The sequence below is a fragment of the Microcaecilia unicolor genome, chromosome 1, assembly GCF_901765095.1.
Source record: "Microcaecilia unicolor chromosome 1, aMicUni1.1, whole genome shotgun sequence".
In the NCBI taxonomy this organism is placed as follows: Eukaryota; Metazoa; Chordata; class Amphibia; order Gymnophiona; family Siphonopidae; genus Microcaecilia; species Microcaecilia unicolor.
The window spans coordinates 530,426,928-530,441,690 of NC_044031.1; the positions used below are offsets into that span (position 1 = coordinate 530,426,928).

A 14,763-nucleotide genomic window follows, 5' to 3' on the forward strand; every position below is an offset into this window, starting at 1 on the left:
CCTACCGACACGCCCCCTTGAAATTTCGCCGGCTCTGTGACGGAAAGCAGTTGAAGCCGGCCAAAATCGGCTTTCGATTATACCGATTTGGCCGGTTTCAGGAGATCGCCGGTGATCTCCCGATTTGTGTTGGAAGATCGCCGGCGATCTCTTTCGAAAATAAGCCTGTTGTTCAAGTAGCAGTAGGATTTGAAACTCAGCTTCTCTGATTTTCATGCTGCTGCTGTAGCCATTAGGTACAGCTAATACAGATAATGCATATTCCAAACATGTTTGATTGCTCAACAGTAGAGGCCAGTAGATCTGGAACCTGGTGATCATTTAGCAACCTACCAAAAGCATTGATAGGCAAATCATTTTATGGTTATGTAACCACATGATTTCTATTACAATGCTGCTGAACATCACTGTTCATATGGTCAAGAGGAAGATTCTGGAATGCGGTACTAGGGCTGTTTGGGAGCCAAGTGTTAAAGAACCTGCATGTGTTTCCAGAATATATTACCATCAGTAACAGAGGTACTGGGGCGAGTGGGAGGAGCAGCTGGTGCACCTCTACTTGAATTACACAGCGGTGGGGTTCTTCCCTGCTGTGTTCAAAAGTGACCCACTGTCCATTTTACTGCTGACATAGGTGTTACCTCCACCCTACCCCCAAGGATTTTAACTTGCCCAATCATGCCCCATCCTAGTCCCATCCTAGCCCCATCCCAGCCATGTCCCTCTTTAGCCTCCCCAAATGTCTGAGTCACCAATCTCCTATGAGACATGGAATGGGTAATTAGTAGCTGTAACAAGCTCAGATCATTCTCCAGCTTCCCACTTCAGCCACAATCTCAGCCTTACTATCATTACTGAATGGTGCAGCTCCTGCTCTAGTCTGCCAGCCTGGATTTCGGGAAGGCTTAGCCTCCTCAAGCTGCTTATACCAGGCACCTACGAATTTACAGCTGCTCCCACTATGGTAATCTGGATCTAATGTTAATGGGAAAATCATACAGTGACACTAGACATCACTGGTATTTACTGAGGGGTCCTTTTACAAAGGCACGCTGAAAAATGGCTTGCGGTAGTGTAGGCATGGGTTTGGGGCGTGTGCCGATCCATTTTTTAGCTCGCTGAAAAATGGCTTACGGTAGTGTAGGCACAGGTTTTGGGCGTGCGCCAATCCATTTTTTAGCGTCCCTGTAAAAAAGGCATTTTTTGCCGAAAATGAATGTGTGGCAAAATCAAAATTGCCGCATGTCCATTTTGGGTCTGAGACCTTATCGCCAGCCATTGACCTAGCGGTAAAGAATCTGGGCGGTAATGACCTGTGCGCATCCATTATGTGCACCCCAAAATAAAAAATGTTCAGATGTGCGTATCGGACGCATGCCAAAAATGAAATTACCACAAGAGCCACGCGGTAGTTGGGCAGTAACTCCATTTTGCCGCATGTTGGGCACATGTAGACACTTACGTAGCTTAGTAAAAGGGCCCCTGAGAGTCTTTAAGGGTCACAAACAGACCGCTCAAAATACAGCAGCCAGACTAATATTTGGTAAATCACGATTCGAAAGCGCCAAACCCCTCCGAGAAAAATTGCACTGGCTTCCAATCAAAGAACGTATTACCTTCAAAATCTGCACCCTGATCCACAAAATCATCTACAGCCAAGTCCCAGGATACATGACAGACCTCATAGACCTACCAATCAGAAACATAACCAGATCATCTCGAACATACTTAAACCTCCACTACCCAAATTGCAAAGGACTTAAATACAAAGCAACCTACGCATCCAGCTTCTCCTACATAAGTACACAACTATGGAACACATTGCCAAAAACTGTGAAAACAATCTACGACCACCTAAACTTCAGGAAATCACTAAAAACCAACCTTTTCAAAAAGGCATACTCCACCAACCCAACATAAATACCTACACTCTGCAACACAGCATAACTAAAGCTCGTAATGGACACTCACATAACCTTTCCTCTCCTCGTTCCCCATCATCCCTGAAACACATGTACCTTGAATCAACCACAATATCACCTTGTATTTGTTTCTCTACTGGACTTGGCGAATGCCTTTACGGTACTATGTAAGCCACATTGAGCCTGCAAATAGGTGGGAAAATGTGGGATACAAATGCAACAAATAAAAATATACTCTGGATGAATAGGCATGAGATAGAGTTGCTTGCATATTACCTCGGTTAATTGCAACCCTGTCTGATGCATATTCATTATGAATATCCTGAAAACTTGACCTATTTGTGGCCCTCAAGAACTGGATGTAAATACAATTACCGTACCAGAAAGAAAATCAAAAAGTTGACATATGGCTGTGTCTGCTTGCATTTATAGGTTGGTGAACACAACTCGCCTCTGCAGAAAGTTACTGATGTTTTGGATGCTATTAAAACAAAGGTAAAAAGAGTGAAGGTGTGTGAGAGAGAGATAAAGAAAGAGAAGTAGCATATTTGTCTACTATGCTCATGCGATGCAAACAAATCATTCTAAGTTCTTGCATGGTCAGAATATTTTAATTAATTCCAACTAGGATTACAGCCAATTAGGGTAGTTTTAAGGGCATTTCTGACTGCCTGACTTGGAGTTGAGCTAGCACATTGTAAGTACTAAGATGGAAAACAGAAGGAAACCAGTATTATTACCGAAGACATGTTACCACCTAGCAGTGCTCAATATTATCAGTAGAAGAAAAACAAGCAGAAGTGATCTCCTTAACAAAAACATAAACACTAACAAAAAGAAGGGGGTAGACCAATATTGATCCAAAAAACAGTGGTTTATTGGCTAAAAAATCGGCGCTACGTGCACTTGCTTCAAGAGTCAGTTACACAATTTCAGCCAAAGCAAATAAATGTAAAATAGTGTAGTGTATACTGTTAATGCTGCCATACCAGTGGCAGCATTATGCCAATGTATATGGAACACATGTGAGTGGCCAAAAGAATGGAAAAGATCAATTTTCATCCCAGTTCCAAAGAAGGGGAAATACAAAGGACTGCACAAATTACAGCACATACAAGCAAAATCATACTGCAGATCATTCAACAGCGCTTGAGTATAACCATCAAAAGGGAGTTGTCAGATGTGCAAACTGGCTTCAGGAAAGGTCAAGGCACTCATGATCATATTGCCAACTTTCGATGGATTATGGAAAACGCTAGGGAGTACCAGAAAGATTTCTACATGTGTTTTATCAATTATTCAAAGACATTTGATGAACTTGAGCACAAGCAGCTCTGGACCTGCCTGAAGAAGATGGGCACACAAACACACCTGATTGGACTCATAAGATCACTCTATCAAGATCAAAAAAGCTACAGGCCGAATGTCATATGGAGACACAGACTGGTTCAAGATTGGAAAGGGCACATGCAAGGATGCATCCCGTCACCAGCAGCTTTCAACATGTATGCTGAAACCGTCATGCGACAAGCAGGCCTGGATGAGTTCAATATTGGCATGAAAATAGGTGGCAGAAACATCAACAACCTCTGATATGCTGATGATACCATCCTGATGGCTTTAAAATAAGAAGGATCTTGAACATCTGATCAGGAAAGTCAAAGAAGAAAGAGAGAAGGTTGGACTGCACCTGAACGTCTAAAAGACAAAGATCATGACATCAACAAAAAATGTGAATGCTGACATCAAGATCGACAATGAAGAAATTGACGTTGTCAAAGGTTTCATCTTTCTTGGCTCCAAAATTAATCACAATGGTGAGTGTACCCCTGAGGGTGGAAGAAGTGCAATGGTCAGCATGAACAACATCTGGAAGAGCAAGGACATCAGCCTGGCAACCAAATGTAGATTAGTTAGTGCAATCATCTTGCCAATAGCAACATATGACTGCAAATCTTGGATGCTGAGAAAGGCAGACAGGCGAAAAATTGATGCATTTGAATTATGGTGCTGGAGACAACTGTTACGCATCCCATGGACAGTCGAATTAACAAACCAAGCAGTTCTGGAATGTATCGAACCAAAAATCTTGCTGGAGGCCAAGGTAGCAAAACAAATGCTCTCCTATTTTGGTCACGTCATGCGAAGCAAGTCCCTTGAAAAAACATCATGCTTGGAATGGTTAGTGGCAAAAGAAAAAGAGGCCACCCAAGAATATGCTGGATAGATACTATCAAGGAAGATACTGGAATGAATATAGCAGAACTGAAAGAAGCTGTGAGAGATCAGAAGGCATGGCGATCACTGATCCATAGAGTGACCGAGAGCTGTACTCGACTTATCGGATAAGGAAAGAAGGAAGGAAGTGTAGCAGAAAATATATCCACTAATATAGCATCAAAACCACTGATGTATAAAAATGCTAGCAAGTGTAGAGGTGCCAACTGCTAGGGTAAAATCACATGTCATCCAGGACAAACAGAAAAAAAACTGACTCCTGAAGCAGGTGCACATATCGCTGAAATGCAGTTCTGCATTGTCAATGTTTTAGCCAATAAATCACTTGTTTTTGGAACATTGGTCTACCCTCTTCGTATTTTTGTTTTTGTCATTATTATCAGTGTCATGATGACCCTCTGTCCAGCAACAGCCAAACCTGAGCTTGTGAAACTAAGGGGTGGGTAGTAGCTGAATGGTGCCTAGGAGCTGAATGAAGGACACCATGGGCTGCAGAAAAAGAGAGCAAATCTCTACAATATTCTGCCAAGAGAAAGGTCACAGGCATTGTGGTAGACAGTGATCACTCAACTCTTAGCACCCAGCTACAGCTGGAAAAAGGATAGGAAGACATGAGTTTAGATCATTGTACGTTGGGTCCGTGTGACTCGAAAAGGACCCAGAGTTTATCCCATCAAGGATTTTCATAGGCATATTTTGTTTGGCTTTTGGAAGGTTACTAATCATTCTCTTTCTTTTTCAGGGCTCACAAGCTACTTTCACAAATTTTGACCCCTCCTCTCTGTTTCCTGGGTCTTTGGATTACTGGACCTACCTCGGTTCTCTTACTGTTCCACCACTTCTGGAAAGTGTCATCTGGATTGTCCTGAGGCAGCCTGTAACTGCCAGCTCTGAACAGGTACGGAGTAAGAAGGCAAAACCACAGCATGCTTTCAGCTTTAGTATCCTTTATTCAACTCAAAACTACACTGTGCATCAAATGCAGAAACCTGTGTGATTATGCTGAAAGATCATTATTTCCATACTTAACTACTCACTAAACAGTGAAATAGAACTGTTTTCATGTATCATGAGGAGCCCTAAAACATCTGCTGTCTTTAATGTTGGCACTGACAGTAATTTGGCAAATCCTTTAAAAAATGTAATACCAAATAGCTGTGTCCATACCTATATGTGTTTTCAACTTATACAAACGTTCTTCAGCGTATAAAGACATTTTAAAATCTTTCAGTCACAACCATTTGACAACATCCTTATCACATTTTGTAGTACTTGGACGCCTCCACCAACATGCAGCATGTTTCGCAAATGGCTGCCTCAGGGTGTGGTCCGCTCAAGCTAAAAGTTAAAAACATGAATCAGAATGATAAAAATACAATCATAAATTTAAAATGTATGATATAAATTTACCGTACTTTATACACAAAGGTTGGAATTGAACTGAAGTCGTTTTGGAAATTAAAGAGTAACAAAGAGTGAACAATCATACAGAACAGCTGGGTTGATGATGTCACTATTTTGTTACCCTTGCTGATGCTTTGGACCATTTAAATTGATGTACCATCAGATTACAGCATCCCCCTTCCAGATAGGGCTGCAATTTTACTGCCTGACCCCTTTATAGGTTAACAACACTAGTGAGTATGTATGGAGTTTTGGTTTGGTGTAGAGATTTGAACTGTGAGAAGGCAGACTCCTAATCAAGGTCTGAGGGTGTGTGAGAGCCCAGCCTTGGGTCCCCCTGCATTTTGTTTTGTCTCTTGCGAAGATTCGTTTGGCTTTTTTAGTTAGTATCCAGTGTGACGTGAATGTGATAGGTCACAGGCTTTAATCACCCCTCTGCATGCTGTTTAATTGGGAAGTGGTGCTGTGACTCAGAATGAGGCTTGAACCGCTGTAGAGCTGGCACTGTTGAACGCTTTATGACTGCACTGGAGTCGTGGACTATGGGGTTGTTGTGAGCCAGTGTAATCAGGAGCAAGGAGGAGATTTACTTGGCTGTGCTAGGGTATTGTACCAGGTTTCCCTGTTTTTAAAACTTTTCTTGGCAAGTTGTATTGTGATCCCTGAAGTGGGTGGTTTTACTGCTGAAACACGGACTGTGTGGAGTCCTGTTACTGGTGCTTTGAATAAAGGACTCTTTTACTTCATCCTGTTGGCTGGTTGTGTTTTGTGACATCCTCTACTTTCGCTTTGGACTTTTAACCACACATAGAGGTTTCTACCTGTTTGTGTATTTGGCTCCTAATTGAGGAGTGGAGCAGTGAGACCAGGATTGAGAAGGAGGTACTTTGTATGAGATTGTTCCTAATTAGAAGCTTCTATGTGTGGAAGTGGATCCTCAGGAAAGAGAGACTGTTTGTGGAACCAGGAGGGAATAGCTTAACCTCTGACCCAGGGAGCTCACAGACATATTGGGATGTGAATATGCGACTTCTTTTGACTGCTGGCTTTCTATGACTCTGCAGTTATTGTGATGGCAAGATTGGAATGGATGAATGATATGTGATTTTAATGAAGCACAAGCACGAGCACAATATACCCCAAGGGAAGTGCAATAACTGTGTAAATATATGTGTATATCGCATTGTGGGTTGGTTTATGTAAGATATGTGGGGGAAGTGAGATCAGGGTGTCATGAACTAACATATACCTCCTTTAGATTCAAACAAATGTTGTATTGTATGTTCTATTATCTATGTATCGGATGGTAATATGGAATGCACCATAATGTATGGGCGAAGGTTTGAGCTCAAGCCTAACAGTATTTAATGTGAGTAGTTTATGACCTATACATATTTATTATAGATATATGCATACACTGGTGATAAAGATCTACTTGGGCTCAGCTGTATGTACATACACAAATATTAGGAGGCGGAACATCGTATGTGCAATGATGGTTCCACTGTGACACCACCACATGTTCCTCTTGGGGATATAATGGGTGTAAACGGTATGGTCTGAGCACATTTAAAACACTTTATAATATTCATAGCATTTTAAAGTGCATATATAAAAAAAGATAAATTATTTTGAATCCAAGTTTATTATAGTGAGTTTATGGTTTAACTTGGTTTGTTGGATTTGTTCTTCCTGATTTTTGGTAATTTCTATGACTCTGATCAAATCACCATCACTCTTATTAAATAATAATAACTTTGTTCCCTCTCCCATATTCCCTTCTGAACATTTCATGCAGTCTGTCAGGAACGTGCTGTTGAGCCATCTTTCCTAAGGCGACTATGCCTTCTTGTTAAAAGTAAAAAAATACACAATGCATTGAGATCCTTCTATGATTCGAAGTGCTGTATACACCCAAAGCTTAATGGTTTTCTAAGGGGCCAGCAAGATGCACTATAGCAAAAAGCATAAGAATAACACCATGTTGGCGTAAAGGTGATATCTACATAGCAGTTTTGTTATTCTATATTCAGATGCAGGTTCCATGACACTTACGAACTGAATTTTATTCTCTTTTTATTGACAGCTTGCTAAATTCCGCAGTATCCTGTGTTCTGCTAAGAGTGAGCCGGCCTGCCACTTGCTGTCCAACTATCGTCCACCTCAGCCTCTGAGAAACCGGCGTGTGAGAGCCTCCTTCCACTGAGCCAACCGCCAACCCCTGCTGTAGCACCAGAAATTTACAAGGACACCAGCTGATGTGAAAAATACAATTATGTCCGCTTATGTGCAATTTTGAGGTTCCAGAGGAGTGTCTGGATTTTGTTAGCTCTCTCTTGGTTCTTTTGTAAGTACCGCTATCCATGAGTAGAAAGAGCAGATGAAATCAAAATGAGAAGAGCACAAGAAATAACATGAGCGTAAATGACATGCCGTATGAATGCACTGGTCCAGCATAAAGAGATAATTCTATAAAGAATATAACATTTATGCAGCAAATACATGTGTAAATGACTAGAATATCGGGAATGGGACTTGATATACCACCTTTCTTTGGTTTTTGCAACTACATTCAAAGTGGTTTACATATTAAATACAGGTACTTATTTGTACCTGGGGCAATGGAGGCTTAAGTGACTTGCCCAGAGTCACAGAGCTGCAAATTGAACCGAGTTCCCCAGGATCAGAGTCCACTGCACTAACCACTAGGCTACATCTCCACTAGCAACATTCCATGTAGGATCTGAAATAGGGACAGGGAATGGGACTTGATATACTGCCTTTCTGTGGTTTTTGCAGCTACATTCAAAGCAGTTTACATAGTATATACAGGTACTTACTTGCACCTGGGGCAACGGAGCGTTAAGTGACTTGCCCGGAGTCACAATGAGCAGCAGTGGGAATCGAACCCAGTTCCCCAGGATCAAATTCCACTGCACTGACCATTAGCGTACATGTGTGCAGATATATGTGGAAATGTTAAAAATCTGGCTATGATCTATTCCATAAATACCCCTACATCTTCGATAGTGTGTATTGTACAGGTGAGTGTTCATATAGGAGGAGTCTGGGCAGAATATGGGTAGGACTCAAACTTATAGAATATTATAAGGCCCCGATGCTCAAAATTTCAGTGCTGTTCTGAATAGCTCCATATAAATTCCACCGGAATAGTGCACAAAAACAATGCCCGCTCATAGGCGCGCTCATAGCGTAGAGCATTAGGGAGTTTGGTGGGAGGATTGTGCTTTGGTGCAGGGGTATTGTGCTTGATGCATGTACAGAAGAGTTCCGCGGTAAGCTCGGCTCCTGTGCGCATGCACCTGGCAAAACCCAAATATGAAGCATGCATTGGTGTCTGTTTTCTGCAGCCTAAATATAAGCATTTTAATTTTTTTTCAGCTTGGATGCTTATATTTAGATGCAGGAAACAGATGCCAATTTCACTGGGTGTTTAAAAAATTTTTTTTGGTTAGCATGACACTTTAAATTTAGAAGCAAGAAAGAAACGCCAATGTGTGGGGGTCTGCTGGTTCTCATAACCAGCACTTAAGGGCTTGCACGGGCTTTCTTTTGCTTCCAAAAGCAATCAAACCAGCAGATTTTGCAGAAAGAATCATGAGAGGAGCCTGAGAATCAGGGGAAATCCTCTCTTTCAACATCCTAACGCCTGCTCTGATCTGGTATTATTTTTTACAGCGGTAAGACAGTTTTGGTTCGGGTGCACTGGGGAGGAATACAAAATTACCTCATTTACATGAGCTTGACTACATTTGCATGCTTTCTGCGCTAAGGCCTGGCGATCTCATGCTGCGATAGACCCCTCAGAACATTCTGTGCAGGTAAATGCGGTCGCTAGTACAGTGCTAATGTCCTGTAGCGCCCGTGTTTACTTTTGAGCATTGGGGCCTAAGTTAGGCACATAGCTCCCAAATCTAGGCAGGAGCATTTACACCAGTTCTATGGCTAGCATTGGTGCTTAAAGCTACACAAATATGTGTATATACACCTGGTTGTGTTCTTATTCTATAAAGGAAAGTACATATAGTTGTCTACTGCCCTTATAGAATGGGCTCCACATAGCTGCTCCTTTATAGAATTGCTGGTTGAGATTAGAAAGCAATCTGACACTTCTTATTTTCATTTCTTTTGCCTGGCATATGGGGTTCACATGGTCTGATAAGGAGGGCTAGCCTTAATATGACAGCATAGAATGTTTTCTGGGGTTCTGTTGTTTGTATATAATGATTTTTGGTTTTTATTCTAAATGTTGTATTTAAGTCTACAATATTGGGGGGGGGGGAGTAATTTTAAATTTTGTATATTTTTGTTTTAGTATGATAGTTATATACGCTGTAGATTGTGTATGTGAATTTGTACTCTGCTTTGGGAAAGGCAAAATATAAATAAATGAATTGTGCCATAACCATAATGCCAAATTTCATGAATTTTTATCTTAAATTTCATAAACTATTGAAAACTCACTTGATAAGACTGACCTCTAAAAATAGAAATAATTAACCCTCTAACTAAACCTGCAATAACAACAACTTTGTCCGTATTCACATTCTATCCTATGTATTACAAACATGTTATATGATCTGAACTTCATGTTATGCTGTTATTAGAAATTTTGTATTTGTATATATATCTACTTTGTTCTATGTAATCACAATGCCTTGTCAGTTCTATATTTGTTATATTGTGAGCCACATTGAACTTGAATCCTATTTGAGATGATATGGGATATACATGTCATAAATACATAAGAATAACTGTACTGGGTCAGACCAATGGTCCATCCAGCCCACTATCTTGTTTCCAACAGTGGCCAATCCAGGTCACAAGTACCTGCAGAAACCTGAATAGTAGCACCATTCCATGCTACCAATCCCAGGACAAGGGTTGGCTTCCCCCATGTCTGTCTCAATAGCAGACTACAGACTTTTCCTCCTGGAACTTGTCCAAACCTTTTTTAAAGCCAGATACGCTAACCACTGTTACTACGTCCTCTGGCAAAGAGTTCCAGAGCTTACCTATTCAATTAGTGAAAAGATATTTCCTCCTATTTGTTTTAAAAGTATTTCCATGTGATTTCAATGAGTGTCCCCTAGTCTTTCTACTTTTTGAAAGAGTAAAAAAAACGATTCACTTCTACTCATTCTACACCACTTAGGATTTTGTAGACCTCAATCATAGCTCCTCTCAGTCATCTCTTTTCCAATTGTTTGCTAGTACTACTCTATAGTTAAGATTGGTTTTTGTGATGTAATTCATAAGGCATGAGCAGAGTCTTCTGGGTTGGATGTTCCCTGGCAGTCAATAATGGGTGAAGAAATGGAAGGTCTGAGGAACAGCTAGAGTTAGTAACATGCACTACTACATTACCACAGGCTAACACCATTAACATGTCTCAATGATAAGTAGATCCTAGTGCATAAGATGGGATCTGTGGTAAAATATCACATGATATTGGTGTTACGCATGTTATCAAGGTAGCACACATTATTGAGCTGTGGCAGTATATGCTTTACACAAAGAGAATGACTGGTATAAGTTAAAATCATTGGCAATCAATCAGGCTAACATTACCCAGTACTAACCAGTTAGATTAGCACTGTGAGGCTGGCTACTGTGGATAAATGGCAGTGCTAGTCTTCCACATGCCATTCAACCAACCCGCTCTCCCCCTCCCCCATTCCACGCTAGAGTTACTTTCACAGCACTGGCATATGAACTGACCTTTTTTTTATCTCAAATATTTGGGGTTTCTGGTTTGATGTTTGTTTTCTAAAAAAAAAACCCAGCAGATTCAGATAGGACAAGTCAACAGGAAGAATCATCACGATCGACCTTTTTGCATCTAAGAAAGTCGTGAACGTTTACATTTGTATCAAAAATAGAACTGTGAAAGCTATTGTGAAATTAACACAGTCACGTTTCAGAAACAGGAAGTGATGTCAGAGGAGGTGGGATGGGCCATAGGGAAAGCTTTGGAGTAATTTAAAAAGGAAAATCTGTGGGTGCAACAGTGTTTTACATGCAAAATGACTTTTTAAAAAATTGCCTAGCATATAGACACAAAAATATATGTATATGCAGTAGATATATGCATAAGTTTATCCAACCTGAGTGGAGGCCTTCCTAAGGAGGGTTTGGGAGTAGGCAGGGGTGTGATGGTAAATTTTTAACAACAGGCTCTTTCTCCGGACGTAGCCAGTTCTGCAGTTGGAAGGTCCAGGGGTGGCCGGGGGTGGGGTGGGGTGGGGGAGCAACACTTGCCTCTCTCTCCTCCCTCCCTTCGTGTAGGCACGCTAGGCATACCTTTGCTGGCAGCCAATAAATGGACTGCCACCACTCCCAATGTTTTGCTCTGAGCAGCATGCTGGAACTTCTCTCACATGCTCGAGAAGTCCCAGCCTGCTGCCCAGAGCTGGAAACAAGGAACGGGGAGCAGCAGTAGTCTATTTACATGGCTGGCAGGGCTCGGCATCCCCACCAGCAAAGTAAAAGATAATTCAGCAGGGGGCCCAAGCCCACATTTTGGGAGCCAGTTGTTAAAGTAGCCATGGAGGGCCCTACTTTAACAATCGGCTCCCAAAATTCTTAAAAACTTAACAACCGGCTCTTGCGAGCCTGTGAGAGCCTGCTCCAGCACACCACTGAGAGTAGGTTAGTATTTAAATCAGGAGCGCTGTGCATGCTAAATAGCAGGTGTAACTATCTATCAGACAGAATTCCCTCTTCTGAGGGTAGTGAATTTGACAGATTCCTTCATCTGGTTGTCTAAAATGTGATGCAACTAGGCCATTAGGTTGATAAATATACACACACACACACATTTAAGATTAAAATGTGTATTTGCCTGGTTCAGTACTTGCCTGGTTTAGATCAGACAGGCAACAATCCATAATGACTGGCAGCAACTCATTACCACCATGGACACTGACCTGCGGGGTACTACAAGGATCGATATTGTCACCTATTCTGTCCAATATCTACCTCAAGCCACTAGCTGAGATGATTCGGTCAATGGGCACTCAGTTCTACATCTATGCGGATGATGTGCAGCTATTCATACCCATTGAACCTGACTTACCTACAGCCTTGAATAAACTGATCACTTGTTTAACATCAATTCAAGAATGGGCTAAACACAACAAACTTTGCCTGAGCCCAAGTAAAATCGAGCTTCTCTGGGTCCCTAACACAAGTGGACACATACCTGACATCAAAATCTCTTTTGGGAAGTATGAACTCCCCCTCACATCACAAGTCAGGAACCTTGGAATACAGTTAGATTCAACACTTACTCTGATTCCCCAAATCCAAGCAACCTTCAAGAGCTGCTTCTACTATTTGTGACAGCTACGCTGCCTCTCTCCTTACATCGAGAAGGTAAATCTTATCCCAATTGTGCATGCCATGGTAACATCAAGACTGGATTACTGCAATGCACTATACAATGGTCTGACTACAAAGGGCCTGCACCAGCTCCAGTTGATTCAGAATGCAGCAGCAAGACTCATAGAAGGTTGTAAGCGATGTGACCACATCACACCATTTTTGCAAAAACTTCATTGGCTACCAGTACAATACAGGGCTAAATTTAAAACTCTATGTCTGATCTTCAAGGCCCTGAAAGGAAATGGCCCTGAGTATCTGAAGAATAGGATGATCCTCCACACACTGCCAAGGACACTAAGGTCCTCCCAAGGACTTTCACTAACTACACCCTCTCCAAAAGACATTACACGATGTGATACCCGAAAGCGAGCCTTCTACGGAGTAGCCCCCACACTCTGGAATGCATTGCCTGAAAGGCTCCGCTTAACACAAGACTACTTCTACTTCAGGAAGTAGGTGAAAGCTTGGCTCTTCAATGGAAAAAGTAACTAATTTGTTAGTCTCACTCACACACACAAGGATTGACTCAGGCTGCACATACTGCAGCGGGACATGTTTATCCACTCCTACCCTAGCTGAGATAATATTTAACCATCTCTCTAATTCTTCCTACTTTCTTACTCATCTGTATGTTACAACTTTGCCTTACCCTTCACTACCAATTATAATGTTCTAGTACATAATTGTATTGTCATTGCAAGTAGTATACCATGCCATACTTTGTATTGTTGTTCGAATATTTTTACTGTTCTAATTGCCTCCTGCTCATGTTTGATCTATTCTTACATCATACAAGATAAATCTTTGGAGTAAGTCTCTAGAGCAGGGAGACTGGAGGCAGTACTTGATTTTTCACAATATCCTCATGCATTATAAGACCTGCAGCATTAATTTCAGGGGTCCTTTTATTAAGGTGCACTGAAAATTGGCCGGCGTATGTTTTGGGCACGCACAGATCTATTTTTCAGCACTCCTGTAAAAAAGGCTTTTTTTAAATTTTTGATGAAAATGGACGTACGGCAAAATAAAAATTGGTGCTCGTCCACTTTGGGTCTGAGACCTTACTGCCAGCCATTGACTTAGCGGTAAGGTCTCACATGTTAAACCAGGTGGTAATGACTTACATGCGTCGAATGCCACTTGACGCAAGTAGCTGATGCGTGTCAGAAAATAAAAATTAGTTTTTGGACGTGCGTAGCAGATGCACGCCAAAAATGAAATTACCCCAAGAGCCACACGGTAGCTGGGTGGTAACTCCAAATGAGTGCGTGGTGGGTGCGCGTAGGTGCCTACAAGGCTTAGTAGAAGGGCCCCTCAATGGGTTGAATCAGGAGTTACAAATCCCACACTGCTTTGGGATGTAAGATAAAAACCAGAACTGGCGAAAAACTCTCCCTATTGGAACTGGGTAATTTGACAGCTCTGTTTAAACTTCTGTGAGCACCCACATTTAGCTAAATATTTCTATTGGCTTTTTTAGGTGACTGACAGTGCCTCTTTGGCTTATTATTATTATTATTTATTTGTTTTATTTTATTTAGGTGACTGAGGGGCTCATTTTCAAAGCACTTAGCCTCCCAAAGTTCCATAGAAACCTATGGAACTTAGCCTCCCAAAGTGCTTTGAAAATATGCCTCTGAGTCAGTCTATCAGTGCCTCTACTTTGGCTGGTCCATTCTGTCACAGAGTCCCTACCTAGGGTACACAGCTGACAAGATACCCAATCCAGGAGGGAGACTTTTTGGCCAGTCCTGGATTATCCTGGTGCATTGTGGGACCTGCAGCACTGATT

At 41.6% G+C, this 14,763-nt stretch overlaps 1 protein-coding gene across 1 annotated transcript in view; it reads left to right on the forward strand.

The window, feature by feature from the left end:
- Positions 1–8,096, forward strand: part of LOC115478633 (carbonic anhydrase 13-like) — a 41,865-nt gene extending 33,769 nt beyond the window's left edge. The window contains exons 5-7 of the mRNA XM_030216125.1: positions 2,355–2,417; positions 4,903–5,058; positions 7,651–8,096. Of these exons, the coding sequence (XP_030071985.1) occupies positions 2,355–2,417; positions 4,903–5,058; positions 7,651–7,770 (339 nt within the window). The 3' untranslated portion in view covers positions 7,771–8,096. The remainder of the gene's footprint in view (positions 1–2,354; positions 2,418–4,902; positions 5,059–7,650) is intronic.
- The last annotated feature ends 6,667 nt before the right edge of the window (positions 8,097–14,763 follow it).